The 25,002-nt window shown below is 47.4% G+C and overlaps 1 protein-coding gene across 1 annotated transcript in view; it reads right to left on the bottom strand.

Annotated features, from left to right (window-relative positions):
* The window catches only part of NRAP (nebulin related anchoring protein), a 78,132-nt gene that overhangs the window by 8,892 nt on the left and 44,238 nt on the right, over window positions 1-25,002 (bottom strand). Inside the window, 15 exon segments of the mRNA XM_061193243.1 lie at window positions 543-647; window positions 6,163-6,474; window positions 7,320-7,427; window positions 7,771-7,875; window positions 9,772-9,870; window positions 11,128-11,232; window positions 12,929-13,126; window positions 14,810-14,923; window positions 15,443-15,550; window positions 16,277-16,381; window positions 18,017-18,115; window positions 20,208-20,312; window positions 21,435-21,746; window positions 23,333-23,440; window positions 24,591-24,695. Coding sequence (XP_061049226.1) covers window positions 543-647; window positions 6,163-6,474; window positions 7,320-7,427; window positions 7,771-7,875; window positions 9,772-9,870; window positions 11,128-11,232; window positions 12,929-13,126; window positions 14,810-14,923; window positions 15,443-15,550; window positions 16,277-16,381; window positions 18,017-18,115; window positions 20,208-20,312; window positions 21,435-21,746; window positions 23,333-23,440; window positions 24,591-24,695 — 2,088 coding nt within the window.

Raw genomic sequence — 25,002 nt, 5'->3', positions numbered from 1 at the left:
AACAAGGTGGCCCTGCTCAGACCCTATAAAAGTAGGTTCTGTTATTAAGGAACTGAAGAAAGCAATGGCACCCTCAACGAGCTCCCAGGGCAAGAATCTCTAGGTCATCAATATGGTGGGGAGTTCAGTGAATGTAACCATCTCTGTGCAACTTTTAACAGCCTCTGAAGTCAGACAACCCCCAGACACTGGACTCTCTGAGTAAACTCAGGAGATGGGTGGCAAACCCTCTCCCTGCCTCCCCAAAAATAATGGGTCAGCTTAGATTACAATTGTACATTAACGCCTCTCTTGAGAATCTTCTAATGCATCACCCTTCTTTCACTGCCCGACTGGAACATGCCTTTAACTCCCCATCAAGTGAATTCACTGGGAGGGAAATCTTGTTCTGTCTTGGGATTTGGTTGCAAATGGCCCCAGAGAAATATCAGGAGTCCAGTGGCCATGGGGCCCTCTTGGGATCTCCAGTCCATCTGCAGTTTCCCTCATCAGGAGGAAATAAACGCCAGGTTGCGTCTGTGGTAGAGTCAGATTAATGGTACCTCGCTGATGAGCTCTCCGGCTTTCTTTGCACTCTCTATCTGTGGGGAACTCAGCGCCAGCCATCCTATCCCCTTCATGCCCATCAGGTCTGATCTGTAGTGCAACTGCAGGAAGAAAATCATTGGCTTTTATCAGGAGAGGGTCGAAGACTGTGGGGCATTTGTAAAAATGCTTCATCGCAACATTTCAACATCGTCATTCAGGTGCGTTCTGCATGTCATCGAGTCAAACTGTTTGAGTTTGTGCACTCTGTCCAGAATCAAATAACGGGTCCAGTGTACGATACAGGAAGGCCCCACCCGTAAACTGGCTGGATTTGAAGCAGAAGGTACTGACCTGCGGGAATGATCCCTAAGAACGACCTGAGATATACACCCCAGGCCACACGTCAGCCCCCATCATTTTGTTTCATTCTGGCAGTGAGGCGATTGACCTCCTGCCTAAACAGAAACGTTTTTATACACTCTCAGTTGATCAAAGGGCTTTGAGCTCTGGATCAAACCTGCTGTGACTCGGAGCAAATCACTGTACCAAAATGTGACTCAGTTTCTCTCTGTGATACCTGAAGGTCATGACAACCCCTCTGTTCTCATGAAAACACCTGAGAGTCCTGAGGGGTAAAAGCCACTCTATGTGTTAGATTTGTTTTTTTCTTGCGGTGGTGGGGGGAGGGGAAGACGATTATAGCAGGACTCTCAAAACTGGAACAAACCTAGCTACACCTGGCGAATGGTGTGCAGGCCATTTTAATCTTTCTGTGCCTCGGTTTACCCCTCCTCCTACTTCTACTCATGATTTGCTTATATTGCACAAACGGGCTTAAGCTTTATCCACCTTCTTCCTTTTAAGGACTCAGAAGATCAGGAGTACAGCATCAATTCTGGGGAGAAAATAGTAAGTGCTGTTTTAAGACAATGGGTCCGTAGTAGGTACTGAACATGTAACTTGCAGCCTTTAACACCTGTTTATATAAAAGGGAAACTTAAGGCATCAAATCAACTCAGTTTTGACATTTTCAAAACAAAACAAAACAAAAGGCAGTGGGTCTGATTAGGAGTCTCCTAAAATGTGAAATCTAATGACCATTCTTTGATCTGCCCACCATTACCTACGATGAGACAGTTGCTTTTCTTCCTCTCCGTATGGAAATTAGGCATTTTTAAAGGTGGAAAAAGACTCTCTAAGGAAATCTGAAATTTGGATCTAAACGAAGTTGCTCGCCTTTCTCTAATTTAGATATAAGCTCTGCTGTAACGCAAAATACCCACTCCTGAAATCAGCCTTTTCGGCCTTTTTAGTTTTCTTTCATTTCAGGAATCACAGCGCTCCTCACAGCTGGCCTCAAAGAGGGTCCGTTTCTGATCTACTGTCTGCTGGTTAAGGCCCCTGTGCAAATTCCACTCTGCTTTCCAACTGGTGCAGGGAGACATCACTCAGGTCCCAGAGCACGTTTCAAAACCCCATGTCAGTGAGATTGCTTTTTATACCGCGATCTTTCAGTCTACACCGGCAAAGCTTTTGCCTTCCACTCTGATAAAGAACAGAGAAAATTGGATAAATTTCTAAGTTAGAGAGAATCATCCTACAGGGCCTCTTCACAGCCAGGCCTTGCTCCTTTCATAAGTGAGATGAAGCGGGGGAGCACGCTTTCAACTTGCCTTTTGTGGAGCTGAACAGTGCGAGCGCAGGTGAGTCAGAAGGCAAGATGCAGGTTCCCCAAAGATCTGACTGCGCCTTAGACTCTCTTATAAATGAATTGTCTATTGATATTTCTGCTCCCAGCCCAGCTTTGACTATTCACGCAGACCCTAAAAACAACACGCCTGCCCCAGACTTCACGATAAAACAGGGAGAGAAAGGAGGGGAGTCGAGGAGAATCGGCCCAAAGATGGTTTCAAAGAAGGATTCTAAGATAATAAGAGACCTTCTCAGGATGCCCAGTTGAATTTGGCTTCCCCACATGGCAGCCTCGCTATTTGCCCTTGTATATATGAAGGCCTAGAAGCCACCTTCAGAGTCACACGTGGGGTTTCCTGGCACCCCTATCCTGGAGCACAGTGTGGCAGACGCACGAGCTGCAGCTTTCAGCCCCTGAGTTCTACCAGGAATGACATAAGCAGATGCACCCAGGAGGTGGCCAGGGGAAGGGGTATATTTGTCATATTAATAAGAATCACCATAACCACTACCTTGCTACCTTGCATAGGGTGTGGTTTGCTTTAGACTCGTTATCTCATTCAGTCCTTGCACCGTTCTCAAAGGACGAGCTCTTATTCCCATCTACAGAACAATGTCGGGGTTTAAATGTTTGTTCGGATTCTCAGAAGAGTCACCAGCTGCTGTCCTGTGGGGATGCTGCGTGGGTGGTCCTTAAGAGAACACTCAGGAGCCAGGGCACCTGGGTTCCTAATCTAGCCACCAGGGGGAGCCAGAGAGCACCGAACCCAGAGTCGGGAGCCCAGAGTCCCACTTTGCCTCTTACTAGCCGTATGGTCTTGAGCAAGTCATTTCCCTGCCAGCTTATGACCCTAAGCAAGTTACTGAAGATTACTGGTGCCTTAGTTACCGCAACTGTTAAAACGGGAGTAATGCCAGTACTTACCTAGATACTACATGACATGGTTCGCGCAAGATATTTAAACAAATGCCTGACCCAGGATAAGCATTCCATACTTTTTAGGTATTGTTATTGTTGTTGTTATTTGTGATGGTGGGGAAACTGAAGCTAGGAGAGCTTAAGGAGTCTCCTGAGGCCGGGTAGCCATAAAGGGCGGGGCCAGGACTGTCCCCTTGACTGTCCCTGCACGTGCTTTGCAGGCTGACCTGCAGCCCCCGCGTGAGATCACGGAGGGGAGTGTGGACTGGCACATTGGGAAAGACTAAGAGGTGACTGAACCAGCACCGATTCGTGGTGGAGCGTGGCCTGGGCGGAGCACACGTCTCAGGTACATCCCTGAGGTTAGCAATGACTTGAGCATCACGGCCTTGAGGACCTCCTCCCCAGGGGTGAGCACCTAGTCCCACAGCATTCTTTCTGGCCTGGGTGGAAGAGGACAGGAGAAATGGCTGAAGGCTACTGAGGGCTACTGTTCCTACCCTAGATTCTGCTGGACTGAGTGAGCTCATATCGAGCCTTTGTCTCCTTTTCGCTGTAACATAACCACATGGAATTGGATTTTCAGTGATGACTCTGAGAAGACTAAAGCCTCAGAACCATCTGTGGACACTGTGCGGGTCTACTGTTCACAGCAACTTAGAGTCCAAGACCCCCCAGTTTAACAAACCTGAAGTTTCAAAACAATGCATGAAGCACAACACGGTCATTTTTCAATTAGGCAATAATTTCTCAGCACACAACATTCTAATACATATCCCATTTGGTAAAATGTCAGTCTAAGATTGCCAACTAGCGTTTCTTGGGAAGGACCCTCTGTCTTAGTTTGTTTTTCCTCTTCGGCTTTTTTTTTTTTTTTTTTTTTTTTAGTGTTAAAATATCCTTTCTTTTCAGAAGTAACAGTGATATAAATGGTAGTCTGAGGTAGGATTTGGTTTTTGGTATCGTTCCTCACTTAGTTAAACAGTCTGACATTATGTTGATGCCAGCATTTTAAAAAACATTAATCTATGAATCCTGAAATCTGAGATCACCAATTAAATCAAACCTCTTTGCTTTTCCGGTGGAGACACGGAGGCCTAGAAAGCCAAGTGGCCGCGGAAGGACTGCCAGTGAGTGACGAAGCTGGGCTTCCAGCTTGGCCCCCGACCTCTCCCCGGTGGCCTCTGTAACTTCCTCAGGACCTGTCCTGTCCCAGGAGGTTTCTCTTCTCCCCAGGAATAGGCCACCGACAAGAGGGTCCCGGGCTGGGCACCAAGTCATGCTATGAGTTCTTCTTGGACCTCAGGGTGGCCTTCTAGCAAGTGGAAGGCTTTCTAAGTGGGTCCTGGGCTGTGCTTCAGCGACCACGTGCCCTGAGTGGGGCCCGATAAACTCACCCTGCTCTACGCTCTGCTGGCTGGTGCCCAACACGATACTGCAGTTCCAGCAAATCTCGATGCATAATTAGACGATCCTGACGTTCATTAAATCACATCATCGTTGTCACAATTAATCAGCCATTAGGTGTTTACAACACTCTGCCTGTGCAATATAACTAAACTAGAAGCAGCCACCGCCCTGAAGGCCACCAGAATCGGAAGGCTTGGTGGAGAACATAGTCCGAACTGCTCACACCAACTGGCGTGTTCCTACAGACAAGGCACCATGCTCAGGGCATCATACGGACCAGCCCTCAGCTGAGAACTGGGTTCTCAACCGGGTGCACATTTGTCCCCCGGTGCATTTGGCAATATTTGGAGACATTTTGATTGCCACGCTACGGGGTGCTGTGGGATGTAGAGGGTAGAGGCCAGGGACACTGCAGTGCACAGGACAGGCCCCCACGACAAAGCATCCAGCCCAAAATGTCAAATGCGCCTGAGCTGGGAAACCCTGATGTGGACGATAAGGACTGAGGTGACCACAGTGCAATGTGAGCTCTGCTCTGACATGAGAGCGCCTTCCTCCTAGGGGAGCCGCGGGGCTGGGGAGACGATGCACGGGCGCCCGCGTGGTGCAGAGCCTGCCACGTGCATGCGCCCTGTAAGTGCCGACCGTGACCTCATTTTCCTCGCGGCCCCGGCCCGGCTGAGGGAGCCGAGGCTTGGAGGGGCCTGGGACTGACTCCAGAGCCTTCCACTACGGGGGCAGTGGCTGGCGCTACCCACCTACAGGCTTGATGACCTTGCGTGGGCCAGGACCGCCTCTCTCTGGGCCTCAGCGTCCACAACTGCATCGTAGGAAGCATGACTCCCCTGCCCCGGATGGCGGGAGGGTTGGGAGTGTGGACTCTGGAGCCAGTCCTGCCTCGGCCCCTCCCACGTGACCTCGTCTGTGAAACAGGAGCAGCAATGGCCCCCACCCCAAAGTGCGGTAGCGAGGGTGCCGGTACTGGCAAAGCAGTCAGTGAGCGTCAGCTCTGGGGGCAATTCTTCTCCTCGCCTCACCACCACGCCTACCACACACAGTCCAGCCCCGAGCCTCTGTCTCGGACCCCATCCCCATCCCCTGTGACATCCACTCACCCACTTGCTTCACTCCAGCCTCAAATATGCTGAGGCTGCTGCCACTCAGGGGCTTTGTTCAAATGTCGCTTTTGCAGTGAGAACTACCCTGACCCCCATTTTAAGTTGCACACACACACTCACACCCCCCTACCCAACTTCCCTGCTCTGTTTGTCTCCATCTGGCATACTACACGTCTCACGTATACTTTATCTCCCTCCCACAGAACGGAAGCTCCATGACCCCGGGAGTTTTTAGACTCTTTTGTTGACTGTTGTATTTTTAGACTCTTTTGTTGACTGCTGTATCCCCAGGGCCTTGAGGGATGCCTGCTACATAGTAGGTGCTCAACAAATATTTGTTGATGGATTGAATAATTCCAACCTAGATGGCACAGACCAAGCAAATCGTTTGGGGGATCCGAAAGGCTAAGGAAGAAGCAGAGATTTACACGCAGGCCTGGTGGGAGGAGGAAGGTCGGGGACTGATGTGTGATCTACGGACCACCCCCTCCCTACCTCACTCTGCAGGGCGTGAGCCTTCTTGGCCCAGGCCATCTTCAGGTCCTCGGGCAGTGCCGTGAACTCGTGGCACCGTGTCCTGTAGTCGCGGTCGCTGGCCAGGGCCTGGGCCTTCCGGGCGTGGACCAGGGGCACCATGTCCATGGGCAGGTGGCACTGGGCTCTGCTGCCCGCCGCCTCCCTCCTGTACTGAAGCTCACCCTGCAGCCGGCCCATCCGCTGGCAGTGCTGGAGCCGGGGGTCATCTCTCACACTCTGGGCCCCGATCAGCCTCCCTCGCTCCTTCACAAAGTCGTGCCTGTAGAGAAACTGGAAGTGGGGGACCAGGCGGTCAGGGGCTGGCATTTGGAACGCTTACATTCCATCTATGCGTTTTCCTTGCAGACTCTAAGAAAATCACCTGTTCTTACACTAGGAGGAGATGATTATAAGAAAAACCACAGTGAGGCTGGCCTGAGAACATGCTTCCTCCCTGGAGGAGGAACAGTGGAAACACTGCTCCCTTCCTCCCATCTAATTAAAACCAGATCCTTAGAACCAAAGTGAGGGGCCCACTCCCCTTACTTGTCCTGTGCCCAAAAGGAATTTATCAAAAAGGGTAAAAGAGAAACTTGTGCTTTATCCCCTTGCACTTGGCAAAACATCAAACCCAAAAGACAGGATCCATTTATTTGAAGTCTACATTTTCTGCGATTTGTTTGTGGGAAACAGAAAGTCACCTTCATGTCCCAAAGCTATGGATGCTATCAACAGAGTGGCTGAAACACAGCTGAAAATCCTACCGCCGACGTGGGAAACTACAGAGAGCCGAATTACAATTTCTACTGCGAGTTCTCTTTCTAATTCTGGGTGGAGTTAGAAAACAGACAGTTCACACATTACGGGGAGATCGTTGCCTAGACACCGCAATTAGAAATAAATCGTAATCTTCTTCCTGCTAGAGACTTTTGCCTGCATTTAGCTTCTGATTAACAGGGACTTTCTTTCCCTCTCTCCGTCAAAGAATCTCGTTCATAACTAATATATTCTGCAGGTGACATCCTGTCTCACATGGTGATAGATTTGCTTTAATTCAGGAAAATCAGCCGTAGACATTGTTTTACATGAAGTTAACAGAAATTAGGCCGGATGGAAGGTCATATCATTCAACTCACATCACTGGCTATATCTCCAGAGACCCGAGCTGCCTGGAAGGGGAGCGCGTCTATTGTCAGCTTGTAGCCTTGAACACGGAGATTCCGCCAAGACTCCTTGTATTTTGCCTACGGTAGGAACACATGTAGATCTCCTTTAAAAAAAAAAATTACATGACTCAAAGAACAAATGCTACTCCCTTTTATTTGTAGTGTGGTGTTCCAGAATCAATTCCTGACAAGCAAAAGCTTTCGATTTTGCAGAGAAAATCTCATTAGCACCCTCTCGGAAGTGGGCTCTGACACGTAGGTATCAACACATCTGTGTAAGGTATATTTAACATGAGTGTCTACAAGATACATTGTTTAAAGTTTCTGTGAAAGCCAGCAGGGTCACTGTTAGGTCCCATCACAGACACAGACATATGTAGCCTTGGAGCACATCTCAACCTCAGCAACGGGAAAGGCTTACATCACTCAGGTTGGCTGCGTTTGTTTTCGCTCGGACAAACTCGGGCAGGCCCAGGGTCATTGTGTAGTGGTGTCTCACGTCCTCGCCTGCTGCTTTATAGAGGCGCTGGGCAGGAAAAAAAAAAAAAAAGGCAAGAAGGTAAGTGCTGTGCATTTCTGCAGGGCTGGAGTTCCCTCCTTTGCAATTGGGAAATACATTTGTAAAAGGCCATTCGCTGTGTCATGGGTACACCTTCAGCCTGGAGAAGATGTTTTTTTTCAATAGAGATAGTCCTTCATGAGTCAAATTGAGTGCTGTGAAAGGAATGTGGAAGAAACTGCAAGTTGCTTGTGATGGGGTTCAGGACATGTTACCCCAAAATATGGTACCTTGGCATCGTGCATATTTTCAGCTGAAGGAATTTGGAAGCAGCAGGAGATGGAAGACCTCTCTCTGACCTTCTCCCCTCCTGTGGGAGCTGCCCTCCCTCTGACACAGGGAAGGATCAAGCTCATCTCTGACCTCGGAAGGACTGAGAGGCATTTGAACAAACAGACCTCGCTAAGTGTCCCCCAGTTTCCTGCCCTTAGCTCACCCCCTTTTGTCCTACACATTTTCCCACGACTGTCCACTCTTCATCAAACCTAGAATAAAAACGCTCAGGTTTCACCATCCCTCCCTCCTGGTCTCCATTTCCTTATGAAGACTCCTGCACCACCTAAAGCTTATATTACATAAATTTGTATGCTTTTCTCTTGTTAATCTATCTTTTGTTACAGAGCCCCAGCCGAGAGCCTAAGATGGGTAAAAGAAATTTTTTCCCTTCCCTATACTTTGCTCAATAATAGGCCGAGGGAAGAAAACACCTTTAAGAATACTATCGTGGTTCTTCCCATTGCAGACTTTTTTTTGCTGAGAACACAGTGTAAAGACAATATTAAGATCTGGGAAATTTAGGAGAAGCTCTGCTGGTTGGAAGGGAGGTTCCCAAACCCGGGTCTGCATCCTTTACTAAAATCCTGGGATCCTCCCATGGGTAGACTCACACCAGTGCTGCGCTGCATGGCAGCACTCAGCCGTTGTGAAAACATCTGCTCTCGTGATTAGAACTGGGTCTGTGGTTGCTGAGTTCTCCAGGGCCAGAGGCCACTGCAGGAGGCATTGCTACCCCTCAGCACCCCAATCACAAAGCAGGCAAGAAAGGTTCAGTGGGAATTTTAACTTGATCATGTCACGCTACACAGCCCTTTGGATTTTCTTATCCCAAGCTTGGAACTAATCTATAAATACCCAAATCTCAACTGACTTCGAAAAGTTAGAGTCAGAAGGAGAATTTTAAAAACGAAATTTCATTCTCTGCCAAGCTCACTCGATATTTCAAACTTGTCAGAGGGCCATTAAGAAGAAGTAGAGCTGGAATGATGATTTTATGGAGTGAGATTCTTTCCCCTGGGCCCCCGCTGCTAGAATATTAAAGTGATAATTGGGTAAGTGGTGTGAGTGAGAAGATGAGGAGGCAGAGAACCAAGAAGCTTGGCAAACATCACACTGTGTCACTGTCCCCGGACAACCACAAATCCTTCCCAACATCATCATCAGAACGACAGTGGAGAAATGATTAGCCAATATCTGCCCAGCTAGAACAGACGAACAACAGACCAGCACGTCTCCAACTTTAACGTGCAAAGAAAACCCGTGAGGATCTTGTTAAATGACCGTGTGGATTCGGTGGGTCTGGGGTGGGGCCTGAGGTTTGGTATTTCTAACAAGCTCCCAGGGGATGCTGATGCTGTCGGTCTGTGACCACATTTGGGGAGCGAGACGACAGACTAAACCAAATTTCCTCCTGGGCCTTTTTTCCTTCTGGAAACTATTGAGGCTCTGTCTAATGACATTCTTTTCTTTCCATGCAAACACCCATCCTTGCCCCTACCCCCGCCAATCCCACAAATATTCACACATATTTTTTAACAATCTAGCAGTTTTTAAAAAGCCCATCCCAAGGCCATCCGCAGATTTTACCTCGTTTGTAATCTGGTTGCTGAGTTTTGCATGAGTGAGGCTGGGAGTGTCTGTCACGGCCGTGTACTTGAATGACTGGGGATGCTGACGATATTTACTCTGAGCTCACACACAAGAGGCAATAAGAAGACAAGGTAAGATGCAAAACCAGCGGAAGAACCAGCTCATTAAGCACTAGCTATAAAACCTCGTTTTGCAAAGGCTGCTAGTCTGTGGCCCAGAATCCAGTCCGTCCCCTGCTCTTGTGACCTCAGAACCCAGTGGGATGAAGAAGCAGAGAGGAGGAGAGGACGGATGGAATCAGATACTTATCAATGGGAAAGGGAGATCTAGTCCTTTGCTACGAATGTGAACACGACTATAGAAATTCACGTTTTGCTCCCTAATTTCCTTTGCTCGCTGGAAACCCTGGGCTCCTCAGCTTTGGGGGTGTACCAGAAACAACCGTGCAGCTTAAAATAAGCCACATGCCTGCATGCCACCCCAGGGGATGGGATTCAGTAAATCGTCAGTGGGCTCTGTACTTTTTTTAAGTTCCAAAGGGGATTCTGATGCACCATGAGGTTTAGAAACCACTCGCTTTAGAGATTTCACTGGAAAAGCGAAGCACAAAATTAAATCTCAACTCCCACAGTGACGCCAATTCCGCTTGCTCAGAGCTTCTAATCAATGCGTAAGCCATTCTGAGGCACCCAGGCTGGATGCTGACTGCCTTTTGCTTGCAGTGCCTTCCATTATGCCCATCTACCGTGAATGGAAATCCCAGAGCCCTCCCAGGGGTGGGCAAGATTCCTCAGGAGTTCAAAGAGCCTAGAATTCCAGACTTCTGTAATTTACCAAGAAGTTATCACCAAGCTTATAGCAACCATTTCATATACAGCCCCCAGAGAAGCACAGTGCTTAGATTAGCGCTGATCCTCACAAAAACTAAATGAGAGAGGTCTGAGGATTCCCATTTGACTGATTAAGAGGTTGAGGCTCAGAGAGGGCGGGTGACTAGCTTGAGGTCACACAGCAAATGAGTACTGGCCTGGAATTTCAGTCACTACATGTGTCTCCAAAGCCCGCCCTCTTTTCATTGTACCACAAGCCACTCTTCAAAGGGACCCTAGGAAAGTACATCTTAGGATCCAGCAAATAATTCTTATATGTTAATATAGGAACTGGCTCGAGATCTGCAAAGCCGTCTTAAACGGCATCCAGTCTGAATGGAGAAGGGAGTAAGGAGAGAGGCTGGGTGAGTTGCCACTGCTAACAGTGTAGCATCTAACTGGCTTTAGTAAGAAACAGATTGTTGTGTAACCTCTACCGTGGAATATACTTGACAACCCCAACCCGCCCTGGGTCCCTGGTTACCTCACTGATGAGTTCAGATGCTCTCTTTCTCCCTTCAATGTCTAACGTGCCCGGAATGACACAGGCAACGCCTCGCATGAAGTTCAGGTCCGACCGGTACAAATTCTACAAGGAACGACACGAGGAATCAGAAAAGCCAAGCTCGCAGAATGAGGAAGGACCCACGACAGACAGCATCATAATTAGAACTCAAGGCCAAGGCAGTCTCTCCAGATACATCACACTCAGCAAACACAAACACGCTTCTTACTTAAATGCTCATTAGGGAAACAAAAATGTAGGTCAGAAGAAAATAATTCTGCTGTCACTTGTCTCCGTAGCTGTTAGAGGGATGCTTGGCGGATTTCTATTTTAATGTGGGCTATCAAAAATAAACGCTGGAGCGGATTGTGGTTAGAAAGTCAGCTGTCTTGGGGCAAATGTGGAAATGGTTTAATGGGTCTTCAAAACAAAACCCAGCAGCAGAAGGCGGCATTAATTAATCATGGGTTAAGAAAGAACTAATAAATGAATCCAGAATAATCTGGCAAAGGCCCGAGTCTGTGTGGGTGGAGGCGGTGTGTGTACCTGAGGGGTCTGGGCTGACAGTTTAAAGGGGGCCCCAGGTTCACTCCCCTCCGGCCACCGAGGCGCCCCCGTGCGTGCTGCCTTCCAATTGCCATGGCAACGAGAGGCAGGGGAAGCCAGGGCTCTGCTCAAGTGACAAACCGGCCCCTGAGCTGAGCGTGGCGGCTCCCTCGTTCCTCCACCTGCTGTCGGGTTCCTGACAGTTATGTCACTTAGTAAATGCTGTACAGGCAGAAAGTTCCAGTGGACAACAGAAACCCGGATCTGAGCACTACTCAGCTCTCAGGCTCTGCCAAACCAGAAAGCGGGTTTTGGGGGGATTGTTTTATTTTCCAGCAGAGGCCCGTTACTTGCAAATCTCCCGGCATGGAAACATGGCAAGCTGGGAGATGAGGTGAGTACCAAAAAGGATGCTGCTGCCTGTTGGGAAGACACATTCCGTATCTCCTTGGGAGTGAGCAAATCCTCCAACGCTTCCCAACGCTCCCGGGCCTGCCTGCTTCAGAAAACAGGCGGCATGAGCTAGAAATGCCCTCAGTGGGGGCAGGGGGGCCGTGAAGGCCTCCAAGACTCCTTGGGAGGACTCAGGAAGGGTCTCTGGGGCCCTTATTTCCCTGCCCTCTGCCCAACACTCTCCTCTGCCTGAAGTGGGTCAGTTCCAAAGGGGCTCTGAGCAACTCTCCCAGCAGATCTCAGGCCTCTTCAGAAGTTGGGTGGCCCGGGAACATATGATGCACCAAGAAGAACCCCCAGCTCAAAGCTGGGGCCAGAGGCAACACCGCCGGCAAGTCTTGAACGTGCAAAAGCATGAGCCTTGAAAGCACCTTCCTTGGACACCATCCAAGTCCCAGCACCCACTTTCTCATTTATAGTTTTATGATCTTGCACGAGCTATTTAACTTCTTTGAGACTCACTATAGTTTCTCCGTAAAATGGGGATAAAGACTATCGATATGGGGTTATTTGGAGGATTCAATGAGATAATGCCTGAAAACACAATGCTTGGGATTCAGCAGAATTACTCTATAAACTGCTGTTGTTGTTAATAGATCTGTGCAATTGTGCTTATGAAGAGCAAGGCAGGAACAACCAGGGCAGTGCTTCAAAAGAAAACCCAGGTACGGGATTCCTCACCTCTGGAAGCCCCACGGAGCCACCAGGAGTCTGTGGGTCACTGCCTCACGGTCAAATTTAAGAGGAAATGAGCCTGGAGAGAGAGGTCAGGTCCCCTTACCTCACTCTGCAACTTGTGAGCTTTCTTGGCACAGCTGAGCCTCAGGTCCTCGGCCAAGGAAGTATACTGGGGGAGTGGGTGTCTGTAGTCCTGGTCGCTGGCCAGGGTCTGAGCCTTCTTGGCATGCACCAGTGTTACCATGTCCAATGGCAGATGGAACTGTGCCTTTGAGTGTTCAAAGTCTTTCCTGTAATTCACCTAGATGGGCAGACAGATCAATAGCAGTTATTTCAAAGCCGCCATTTGCATCAGGACCATGAGGGAGAGCAATGCGACGTGACTGTCCCAGGTGAGCCCAGGAGGCTTTCCTGGCAGGGCCAGTGCTCCTTTCTTGCAGCGACTGGCTTAACAAGCAGGACTCGTCTCCAGGTCCTGCCACTCACCACCTCCAGCTCTTGGATGATCAGGGCCCATGGTTCCCCTACTTGGGGAAAATACAGAAGTTCGAGGGACAGATATAATGGCAGTGGTTCCCTTGCTCAAGTCTTTAGATATTCCCATTTTCCAGAGGCAAGAAGACACATGGCTAAGCCGCCTCCTGCGCCACACAGTTTCTCCCCATCACCCTCTCAAGTTCAGACTGAGACACCAGGGGTTCTCCTCTCATGCTAGGTAACGGAGAGCTTCTTCAAACATCAGAGGACATCCTAGTAAATCTGGGAGCCAGGAGCAGTGGGCAGATGCTTGAAAAGCCAGTTCTGAGGGATGGGTATTCCCAAGAGCCCAACATGCATCCTGAGGGAGGAAGGGAGAGGCCCATTTCCAGACCTCAAGCTCTGCCCCAGTCCTCGGAGGAGCTGCTTGAAGGTCCACAAAGCTCACTCTGGGCTTTCTGGGGAGTCAGGTGCAGAATCACCACCTCTTCCTCCACCCTTCCCGTTGCCCTCCAAGCTCCAGCCACTCCTCCCTAACCTCCCACCCCCACCTCCGCACGCCCTCCCCACCCCTAGCCAAGGACAATTCATGTCCAATCCCACCCCAGTACCGAAAGCGGAGAGAAGTGTTAGAAATAGGGAAACTGAGGCAGAGAACAAAAGAGACGAGAACGTGTGAAACTGTGGAAAGAGCACGCGATGGAGAGCTGGCTGCACGTTCTAGTCTGCCCCTTGCAAGCTGACCTTGGGCAAGGGATTGAGACCCTCAGAGTCTAGGTTTCCTTATCAGTAACCAGGATGAACAAGTGACGCTCCTAGAAATAAGCTGATGATTAAATGAGACACTGCATGTAAAATGTTTAGTCCTCTGCTACATGTTGGACACATATTCGATTTCATCACAGCCATTAGCCAACTCACATGTGGGCAAGGAGATACTGTATACACACATGTGCCAGCATCCAGGGGATCAAATCAAGGGGTACAAACTCAGATGCCACCAGAGGCCAGACAGGTAGCATAAATGAGTGAAGGAGGAAGGGGGGAGGAGGGGTTGGCTGCATGACTAGGAGAGTACAGATTCCTTCTAAATGGGGCTCTCAGTAATCAACTTCAACAGTAGCCTTGAGGAATCCAGGTCTGGCTTCTGCACAGAAGTCTAAAACTTTTATGTGAAGTTTTCCGTTTTGCAAGGTTTGCAATTAATTCGCTCTGCAGACTCAACAGAACGCCTCTGCAGTGCAAATCCAGCCCACAGGCCCCCATTTGTGGCCACTGGTCAAAATCATAGAATGTCCAGCCTGGAAGGGAGCTAAGGGGTCAACTAGTCCTATCCCTCACTTGACTGAGGAAGAACCTGAAGCCCAGAGGGGCCAAGGGACCTGACCACGTCACCTAGCTAGCTAGGACAGAGCCAATACCCTCAACCGGAAGGACACAGGACATCTGTCGGCTGTGCGTCATTAGGTGGGGGGCCCCCAGCTCCACTGCGTTCTCTCCCACTTACTTGGCTCTGCAGAGAGCTCGCGTACACTGAATGCGCAAGGCTGATATCATCTTCCAAGCTCCGGGAGCCGAGCATCTGCCCTTTCATTTTCTCAAATGCCTCTTTGTATTTGTACTAAAGGGAAAGAGAGCGGGAGAGAGTAACAGCTCGGGGACAAGGGACACGGAATGGAAGAGGTGGGTATTGGGTGAAAATGTTTTGTTCTTTTGACAGTAACTGGGTGAGTTAAAAGAAAAGGCGCGGGAGTCGTCAAAAGGCCTATTCTTTCATATGCAAGCCTCCCAATGACTAAAGGGCTGGGATATGAAATAGCAGGACATGAGAGCGCTTGGGCCGCCCACACCGGAGGAAGGTGGGTATATTGTTAACAGTCTCTTCACGTGGACTTGCTTTAGGCAAGCGCTTGGTGGAGGGTGCATTTCATCTGCCAGGGGTCCATATTTACAGTCCAGCATCAGCTTTGTACCCTGGTTGGGGGATTTTTGCTGTTGTTGTAAGGCATGTTCTTTCTCACAGTCAGTTGGGAGAGCAGAGGATATTATCCACAGGCAAAAGAAGGCAGGGGTTAGGGGCAAAGGGAATAAAAATTGGTGAGTATTAAACATTGTCCTAGGAATGGAGGTGGAGGCTTACATCACTTATGATTTCACCAGAAGCCTTTGCTGCCTGGAACGGAATGGCATCCAATCTCAGTTTATAGCCACCGTCTCGAAGTTTGCTCCAGGATTCCTTGTAGCGTGTCTGTCGAGAAGATGTGCACCAATAAAGACCCTCCTGTGACCTGGTGGTTTCCTGAACTCCCATTATCAAAACGAGAATCTGGTTTCTTGTGGAGTTTTTTCCCCCAGTGAGAGATCACTGTGGCTTAGCAAAAACCAACAAAGAGTTGGATCCTGCCTTATGTCCACCCTTGGAGGGGAAAGCCACGGGGGTGGGGAGTGGGATTTAAAAAGCAAGAGATTTGGAGTCAGAACCAGATCGCTCTGAGCAGCAGTTGATGGGAAGAAGGAGGCATGAGGCTGCGTGTGCACAGCTCTTGATGGAGAATAAAGAGGAATGACTGTCTCTACTGAAGAAGAGGAAAGCGGGTGCTGATAGGGATGATGGAAGGGAAGAGTTAAGTCTCCCAAGTCTCTATTTGGCTGGATGTCTTCACCTATATTCTGATGCTCCCATATTCCAGCCCCTCAGTACAAATGTCCTTTGCACTAAGGAAGTATTCCTAGTCTCATCCTTATCAGTGAGCTTGACTCTTCTGCAGGACCAGCTACATAATTTGCAGGGCCCAATGCAAAGGAAAACATAGGGCCCCTTGTTCAGAAATCTTAACAAATTTCAACATGGTGACAGCAGAGCATTAAACCAAGTGTGGAAGAACAGGATGCTTCTGAGCATGGGATGCAGTACAACTGTGCAGGTCCCTGGACCTCCAGTAATTAAAACCAGCCCCCCCTCCATCAGCCTCACCTCGCTGATATTCATGGCATTCAGCTTGGCCAGCAGGACTTCAGGGAGATCCGCTGTCTGTGTGTAATGATGCTTTATGTTTTCTCCTTGCTCCCTGTATAACCTCTGTGGATGCAGAGAAGTTTTGCATTAAACCCAGAAGCCTCCCCCATACAGCCATCAGCCAAGTTACACTCCAGGAGACAAGGGCACTGCAGCTGCCACCTCCCCATAGAGACAAGATCTTGGGCGCCCTGCCTCTCCCTGGCTCGCACGGCTAAGCGAGGTGACATGTACTTCATTCCCTCCGGAGTTCTAGTTCCCAGCCCAGAACATGACAGGCTGAAACTTTCCTCTCAGTTAATACTCCACTTGTAGCATACTGCTGAGATGGGTGTCAAATGAGAAAATGATGGCTGGTTAACATCTAGTAATTTCATTATTAACTATAAGCTAGGAGAGGACATCAAAATTCAGCAGGCACAAGAGAAAATGGCTCGTCCACAGGCGAGATTTTCCCTGGACCTACTTCTACCCTCCTCCTCTCCCGCCATCTCAAGGAGTCTTGTGCTAATCAACGTTTCCTGGGTGGGTCTGGGGCGCTATTCATCTAGAACTCTTATCTGGGCTTATGATAATTCTAGTAGTTAGCAATGACACATGGAGTTGGCATCTGCCACCAGAGAAAGTTTCTAAACCGGGCTTTTCCATCCCAAATCTTATTAGATGTGTCCAAGTTTCTACGTATCACAGCAGTGCCCCCTAGAGTTGGTTAGGGTAAGGAAAAAAGCAGTTTTTTTTTTTTTTTCCAGACAAAAGTTCTTGTTTGACCATCTATGTTTCTCAGAATTAAATTTGCTTCTGAAGGGGTGATTGTCAAGAAATTATACATTTCTAAACCCATAAGTTTGTAAATCATCCCATAACATATTCTGACAGGCACTCAAGCCATCTCAGAATGCCTGTCGAATAAGGCACAACAGGAATAATTTGTTCAACTGGGAAGCAAGGGAGACATTTTGAAACCCCTCCCCACCAAGTTTTGTCAATTTCCCTCATGGCAAGTTAAATGGTCTGAAGATATTTAAAAGGCATGTCCACCCTGCGCAATGACCTGGGGGCCCCTCTCAGTAGAATCAGCCGACCAGGGCTAATCCATGTCTTAACATGAATTTTTAGAGGACCTCATCATTCCGTCTAGTTTACAAGGAACCCTGCGCTGAGAGGGCAAAAGGCCAGATCTTGGCTTCACTTTATAAAGGGAATATGGGAAATGGCTTGAAAGTTAGTCTAATGTACATAAATCAGACCCAAATCCTTTTCAAAGTCTTTGGGAGAATTCGGAAAGCAAGAATTCCTGCCGTGTGTCCCAAGAAGCCCTAAGCCTTCTAATTCCTAGGTGTTATAATTACCAAGAATTTCTCCCAAAAGTCCCATTTCTGAAAACAATGCTTCAAAACAAAAGGAGAGGGGAAAAGACCTCGACCACAGACAAATCCTGGAGACATGCAAATGGGAAGAAGTGAAAGCATGGGGCTGTGGGGTGGTGGAGCCTTCCTTGGCATCCTAAGAGCAGTGGTAACACCCCGTCTACATCCTGATGAGGAAGCACTGCCACTAAGGTGAGCCTCAGCAAAGGATAAGAAGCTCCTTCATCCTTAGAACAACAGAAGGAGCAAGCCAAGAACCCCTCGGCTTCAATCGCAGGGTTGAAAGAAGAGCCCACTCTTAGAGTCATAATGTATATACATTATCGCTTACATCCACTGCTTGGGTGTAACTAATTCTGGCCTGGACCATCTCCGGAGTGTCTTTAATACTGGTAAACTTCAAAGCATCTGGATGCTGACGGTACTTCTTCTGTTGAGCAGAAAAAGATCAAAGCTGTGAATTTTGTGCTGTTCTTTCATGCCATTTGAAAGAGAAAATCATAGGTTGCTTGAGATTAGAGTGAATTTGTGAACATAATTATTATTCGGCTTCCTCCATCTTTATATCCTAGGTGCCTTCAGGTTAATATTTGTTTCAATTTAAGAATAACCTCATGTCAATTAACATTAAAGTATTTCTACCTGGTGCAAAGAAAACATCTCAAAATTAGGTTATACCAGTAAAATACTAGAGGATACACACTTAGTAAAGGATTTTTTATATAGCCTTCAAATACTGTTTTGCAGTTGTTTACATATTTTAGTTCGGGTCTCCCAAGCAAGAAAGAACACTCACAGTTACATTTATCAGTTGAAGCTTTCTATTTTCCCTCCACAAAAGAATTGGGCAGAGATTACCAGAGTCAAAACCCTTGCATTTAAGTCAGTGACTGTACATTATCTAATCACTTTAGAAACTGGTTCAGTTAACATACACAATAATTCTATAAATGTTATAAGAAAAAGGGTGCTATTATTGAAAGGAGTCATCATACAGTTTGAAAGAGACTGAGAAAAACAAAAAAAAAAAATTACAAGAAATTCAAATGCTAACAAAGTCCTAGATACCCAATTTTGAAGTATTCTGAAAATTATGCTTCAATTCATTCCTGTTTTTTTTTTTTTAATTAAAGTACAGTTCCAGTAGACTGAAAACAGTTGCTATCTTAATGGAATTATGAAGTATATCTTTTCTCCAATCAAACAATTATTTTAGAAACACTTCCTTATTTATTGGGTTAGATATTTGTATACTGGGTTGCCTTAAGAAGACAGTTCAATATCCAGCTGAATTTGACCCATCAGTTGTTTTTGTAAATAAAGTTTTATTAGAACACAGTCATGTTCGTTCATTTACGTATTGTCTATGGCTGCATCATGCTACAATGGTAGAGGTGAGCAGTTACAACAGAAGCAGTGTGGCCCACAAAACGAAAAATATTTACCATCAGGTCCTTTACAAAAAAAGGTTTGCTAACTCCTGCTTTAAATGACAGGTGTGTGTGCATTTGTGGCTCTTTCACAGTGCCTGGCATTCTGTCTGAAAATTTAGCGGCCGATCCAATTTGACACTAAACTGGAAATGTGCCAAACTGGAATGAGATGGTTGGGAAAAGTTGCTGAAAGATGTCTTGCCTTCCTGAAGTTTGAGGACTAGTATAAAGCACGGAAGATAAGCAAATCTGTTGAATAAGTTTGCAAAATGTGGTAGAAGATTAAGACCACCGTGGGAAAAATGGTTCCAAAAAGATCCCTTGGATGCCAGACTTCGATGCATGAAGGAATCATCTCGAAGTCTAAGTGATGTGTATAATGGGAAACGGTACCATTAGCATCTAGTGCGTAGAGGCCAGGGATGCTGCCAAACATCCTACAAGGCCCAGGACAGCCCCACAGCGCAGAATTATCAAAATGTCCACAGGGCAAAGGTTGAGAAACCCTGATCTAATCTTTAAAAGATCTGCTCAAGGATACTGCCCTAAAATGCGAGGAAAGGGCTCCTTTCATAAGCCTTCGGGTCCAGCGAGGGTGGCTGCAAGTAGACAGGAGTGAGATTCAAATAGAAGTGAGACCCTCCAACAAAAAAGAACCAGAACCGTGTCACATGTTCGACACCACATGAATATTCAAAAACTGTTTACACTGCCTGCTGCGGAAAGAAAGAGGGAGAAAATGTGCGTTAAGTCACAAAAGGGCTTTCTAGGTGCAATAAATGTATCTTTTTATCATCTGTCCCGTGTTGCTTCATTAAAAAGGTAAGTTGGTGGGTAGCAATTGAGCTCTGTTTGATTGTCATTATTATTCATAATATCATTTGTCACCCACTTTGTTTTTGCCAGGGCTCTCTGGGCCCCTACTGGGGTGTGTTTGGTATGTGGTTTCCCTCTAATTACCAGCCTTAGTCTGGGTTTTGAGGCCTTTCATGTAGCTTTGCCTTTTGAGTGGAAATTATTTTAATTTTATACAGAAATGCCGCACGCCTAATGCAGCCAGGCCTGCTGCACGCTGTCAGGGAATCTCACCTCGCTAATGAGTTCTCCTGCCTTCTTCGCCTGCTCCACATTTAATGACCCGGTGGCGACCCAGCCCGTGCCTTTCATCCACTTCACATCTGCCCTGTATTGGTTCTGACAAAGGAGAAAGGAAAGAAAAAAAAAAGGCAGGCCATTGTTGGTGTGCGGACATTTAAAAGGCTGTTAACAGCTCCCCAATGTCGCCTTGGTGCCAGCTGAGTCAAATTAGATGCCACTTTTGTTTATCTATTTCTGCACAGTCACAGGTAGGGCTCCAAAACGTAAATTAATTTCCCGCTTAATTGGAGCCGACCTGCTGACGGCGGCTTTGGCCCCGCCCGACACTATTGGGGGTGGAGCCAAATCAGCCGCATCCCTCATTACAGGCCACGTAGACCTCCGGAAGGAGCCCGTCCTCATTGTCTGCTTTCCCCGGTTTCTTGTTTAAAATGACATGCAGGGGAGAAGAAAATGAGAATTCACAACAGAACCCAGGTGGGGAGCTATTTGAGGGAATATCACAAGACATTCGAGGCTTCCCACGGTGCCAATTCCTTCTTAGGAAGCTCGGTGCGGGGCGGGGGGTCTTTCTCATTTTTCTCCTTGCCATTGAAGGAGTACTTTTAAGGGAAAGCCATTTAAATGGACACGTCTCTAAAACTAGCGTATCACCTCTTGATCCTGAACGAGCTCTACCTGGAAGGGTGTGTCTGTGCTGCCTCCACCCCACGCCCATGTGTGCCAGTCTGGTTGCAACTGACCTGCCTGTTCAGTTCACCCACTTTCTCTTGCAAGAGTCAACCGAAGATGAAAGAATATAACGAGAAAGGGGAGAGGGTGGTTGACGATTAGCAAGGTGCCCTTTCTAAAAATGGGACTGCCAACGTTAGAGTGAGTACCAGGGATGCTCTCCCAGAGCAGTCCACAGTTAAGAAGGTCACAAATACATGCCTCCCGCCCCACCGTCGCCACCGCCCTGCAAGAAAAAGAAATACGGAAAACATATGTAGATCAGAATTCCAAGAAGAAAGGAGTAGCTGTATGATTTTCTTTGGTAGTATAGAATCTAAAATGGGCATAGTTTGAGTAAAAGTTAAAGCACTAGGACGCTAAAATGTTTCCACTTAGGGATCCAGAAACAGGTATCTCAGAGAATAAACGATGTCCTGAAGGGTTTGGGAAAACCCTGGCACCAACACCAGCACACACACACATAAACGCACACACAGAGCTTACATCACTCTGTAAACCGTAAGCCTTCTTGGCCCATTCCACCTTCATGTCTGTGGGCAAAGCTGTAAAGTGATGGGATGCCGTCTTGTAGCCTATGTCTGTGGCTAAGTGCTGAGCCTGGCGGGCGTGCACGAGGTGGATCATGTCCAGGGGGACGTGGCACTGGGATTTGGTGTCCTCGAATCCCTTCTTGTACTCCAGTTCACTCTGCAGCTTGGACATTTGCAGTGAGTGGCTCATTTGCGAATCCCCCTGGGCACCCTTAGCCCCAATGAGTTTCCCTCTGGACTTTTCATAATTCTCCTTGTACTTCACCTAAATGAGAGGAAGAGAGCAGGGGTACACTAGCATCTCCTAAAGGAATTAAGTATCAAGCCATGCAAGAAAGTTAAAACAAAGCCATACAGCAGAATCCTATCAGAATTAGTGTCATAAAAAGCTTGCCTCCTTAGAACAACTGATGTACTTCCTTTGATCAAACAGTGAAAAAAAATATTACTACTCATTATTTCCTTTTACACCTGGACTGCCAGAAAGCTCAGAGCTAAACTGAAAGTTCAGCTATAGAACAGTCTTTTCAATTTCCTGGTGAAATTCTATCTTGTCTCTATATTATTTGAGATTACTCTTTCTGGGTTTATTTTTAAGTGGCCTGTTGCTTTCATGAAAGCCACTTTATAATCTTTTTTGATAACAGTGAGAATATTATAAATAGAAAGTTATCACAAAATGAAAAAGACACGGAATATCTAAAATACAACTGCTGTTTCAGAAAGAAGCTCAAATTAAAGACAACTGAGGTACATATAAATACTTAGCAGTTATGGGGAGCAAAAGGGAGCACATTGGCTTGAAAAAGCACTAGGCAAAAAGTAATGAGGATCCAAAAAAAGAATAAATATAGAAGTGCTTTGAAAACTGTAACAGAATACTGGTGTGTGGCATCATTTCAACATCATCATTACCGTGGCCATCAGGAGACTTGGGCTCTACTCTCAAATCTGCCAGCAAGAACAACGGTATCAATATCTGCCACAATTTATTGGAACACTTACAATGAGCCAGGCATGGCATAAATCTGTGTCACTCAAAGTGCATCTGAAGACAAGTGCTGGTTTGTAAAATGTTACCAGTTGATAAGTTAAGGGGCTTGTGTCATAACGGAAATCAACCACATTGCCAAGCCACTGTTTAGCTCAGCTGATATCTATATACATTTACGGATATATTTTCTATATATATATACACAATAGATACAGAATATATATACATGTATATATATTGGGGGTTTTTTTGGAAGCAAGACTTTCTCGATGAAGGAAGCAGAGTTTGACTTACATTCTGTCCTAGGCTCCTTATCTCACATCAGACTCATAACAGACAGCACTGGACTACAGAACACTTAACATACATCAATTCATTTCATTTCCTCATAACCATTTTGCAATTACCAATTTACCCATGAGTTAACTGAGATTTTGAAAGGCTAAACAACCTGCCCCAAATCACAAACTAGTAGGTGATGGAGTTGGGATTTTATCCCAAGTCTATCCGACACCAGAGCCTGTACTCTTAACCATCAGCAGGCCTCTACAACCTTAGAAAGTCATGGAATGTCTCTGGGCATCAGTTTATCTGTAAAATGAATGATTTGGATTACCACTCACACTACTACCGCTCATAATAACAGTTACGACTTAACAAAAACCAGTGTGCAGCAGGCAGTGTGCTAGACACTTACACGATTATCTCACTGCAAGGTGGTCATATTTATCTCCATTTTACACATTAGAACCCTGAGGCTCAGAGAGACTATAAAAACCTGCCAGGACACTTTCAGACTCTCCCAGATGTAAATGTCAGGATTCGTGGTGTCGAGTACGAGTTGGGGACTGTCTTACCTCACTGGCCAGGTCCCTCTTGGCTTTGGCTGCCAGGAAGGCCAAGGAGTCAAGATGCAGCTCAAACCCTTTCGCCTTCTGCTTTTCCCAGCTGCTCTTATATAGTTTCTAAGGGGATTTAGGAGAAAAAAGATCATCCTCATGTGAGAGGGCTTCTCTTAGACTCTTTAATGACCTCTCCAAGAGGGAAACACCTATTACATCCTTCCATAGAAACCCTGAGAGCCAGAGAAACCTGTAACTTGAATACAACCAGGCCTTCTTGTTCCTGCCTTAAGGCCTCTTGCCACATAGGGCTTCGGCCAAAAGAGGCAGAAATTGAACTCCAGAAGACTTGGAAAATACTGGGCGTCTTCATGGAAGTCTTAATGACTTGTCACGGGTGGAATAACATTGCACAACACACAGCAGCATTTCTGAAAATTCCGTTCTCCATCTCTGTCCACACACCCCACCAGCCCAGCAGCTGCTCCAGCTGCACCCCTTTTCTTTCCAAGCCCAGCCCCTAGTCCATGTGGGTCTTTTCTTTGCTCCTCCCATTTTCTGTCCCGCCCCCCCCCACCTCCAGATTTCAAGTTCTTTCTTCTGGAAGGCTCCCTCCATTTCTGTGTGTGAATCAGTTTAGCTTCTGTTGCTCCTTCTAATTCTCCCCTCTACCCATTCCTCGGATCAGGACCCTAAAGACCTGGGAGCCAAGCAGAAGAGCCAAGAAAGGCCCCTCCTTAGAAGACAGAGAAGGAGAGTTGGAACTGTGCAAGCTTTCGCGTCTAAGGAATAACTGCCCTGTGAACACTCCTCTGAGTGTTTTCCATATATCAGCTCGTTGAAGCCTCAAGGCAACCTAATGTGGAGGGGACTAGGAGTGCCCTCATTTACCAACGGGACAACCGAGAGCAAAGAAATTGGTTAAGGTTGCACACCTAGTAAGTGTTAGAAACAAGGATCAAACCCAGGCAGTTTGAAGCTAACGTCTGAGCTCTTATTTACTCCCCTCTTACGCTGTTTTAACTCCAGTCCCAGAATAACCACTTCCTCCTACCCCATCATATAGTCAGTGGTTCAAATCTCCCACCAGCTCATTCCTACCAAAGGCTGGCCTTCCCTCCCCCTAAAATACTGGTCACGAGCTGTTTACAATGACCAGATGTATGCAGCCTCAAGTGACACAGACACACCAACACGGCCGGTGGGTTTTGTGGACCAGGCGCCTACACGCAGGGAAGCAGAGCCCTGGGCTGCTCACTCCCTCTGGCTGTACCTCACTGAGATTGGCAGCGTTGGCTTGGGCCTGTAGGAAGAGAGGCTCGTCTTTGCCGATGCTGTACTGATGGACAGACTGCTCGTGCCCTGCCTTGTAGGCCACCTGTTGGGAGAGAGCACTGGGTCAGGAGCAGGAGGCAAGGGAGGAGGGTGGCTGGCTGCTCAGCTCTCTGTGTCTTACATGGAAAGTCCGTCACCAGGCCAACCAGACCAGATGCTGCTGGCAGCGTGCAGGAAACGAGGCTTAAAGCAGGAGAGGTGATGCAGGAAGAAGCAGCAGCAGTGAGGAGCTGGGAGGAGAATGTAGTCAGGGGGCCAACCTGAGAACCCCTCTACGGTTTTCGTGTTCACACCTTTCCCTTGAGGAGGCATCGACTTCCCCAAGCTGTTCCCATCCACAGTGTCCATGG

This window comes from Eubalaena glacialis, chromosome 1 (assembly GCF_028564815.1).
Source record: "Eubalaena glacialis isolate mEubGla1 chromosome 1, mEubGla1.1.hap2.+ XY, whole genome shotgun sequence".
In the NCBI taxonomy this organism is placed as follows: Eukaryota; Metazoa; Chordata; class Mammalia; order Artiodactyla; family Balaenidae; genus Eubalaena; species Eubalaena glacialis.
This window is presented reverse-complemented; position numbering and strand designations above follow the sequence as displayed.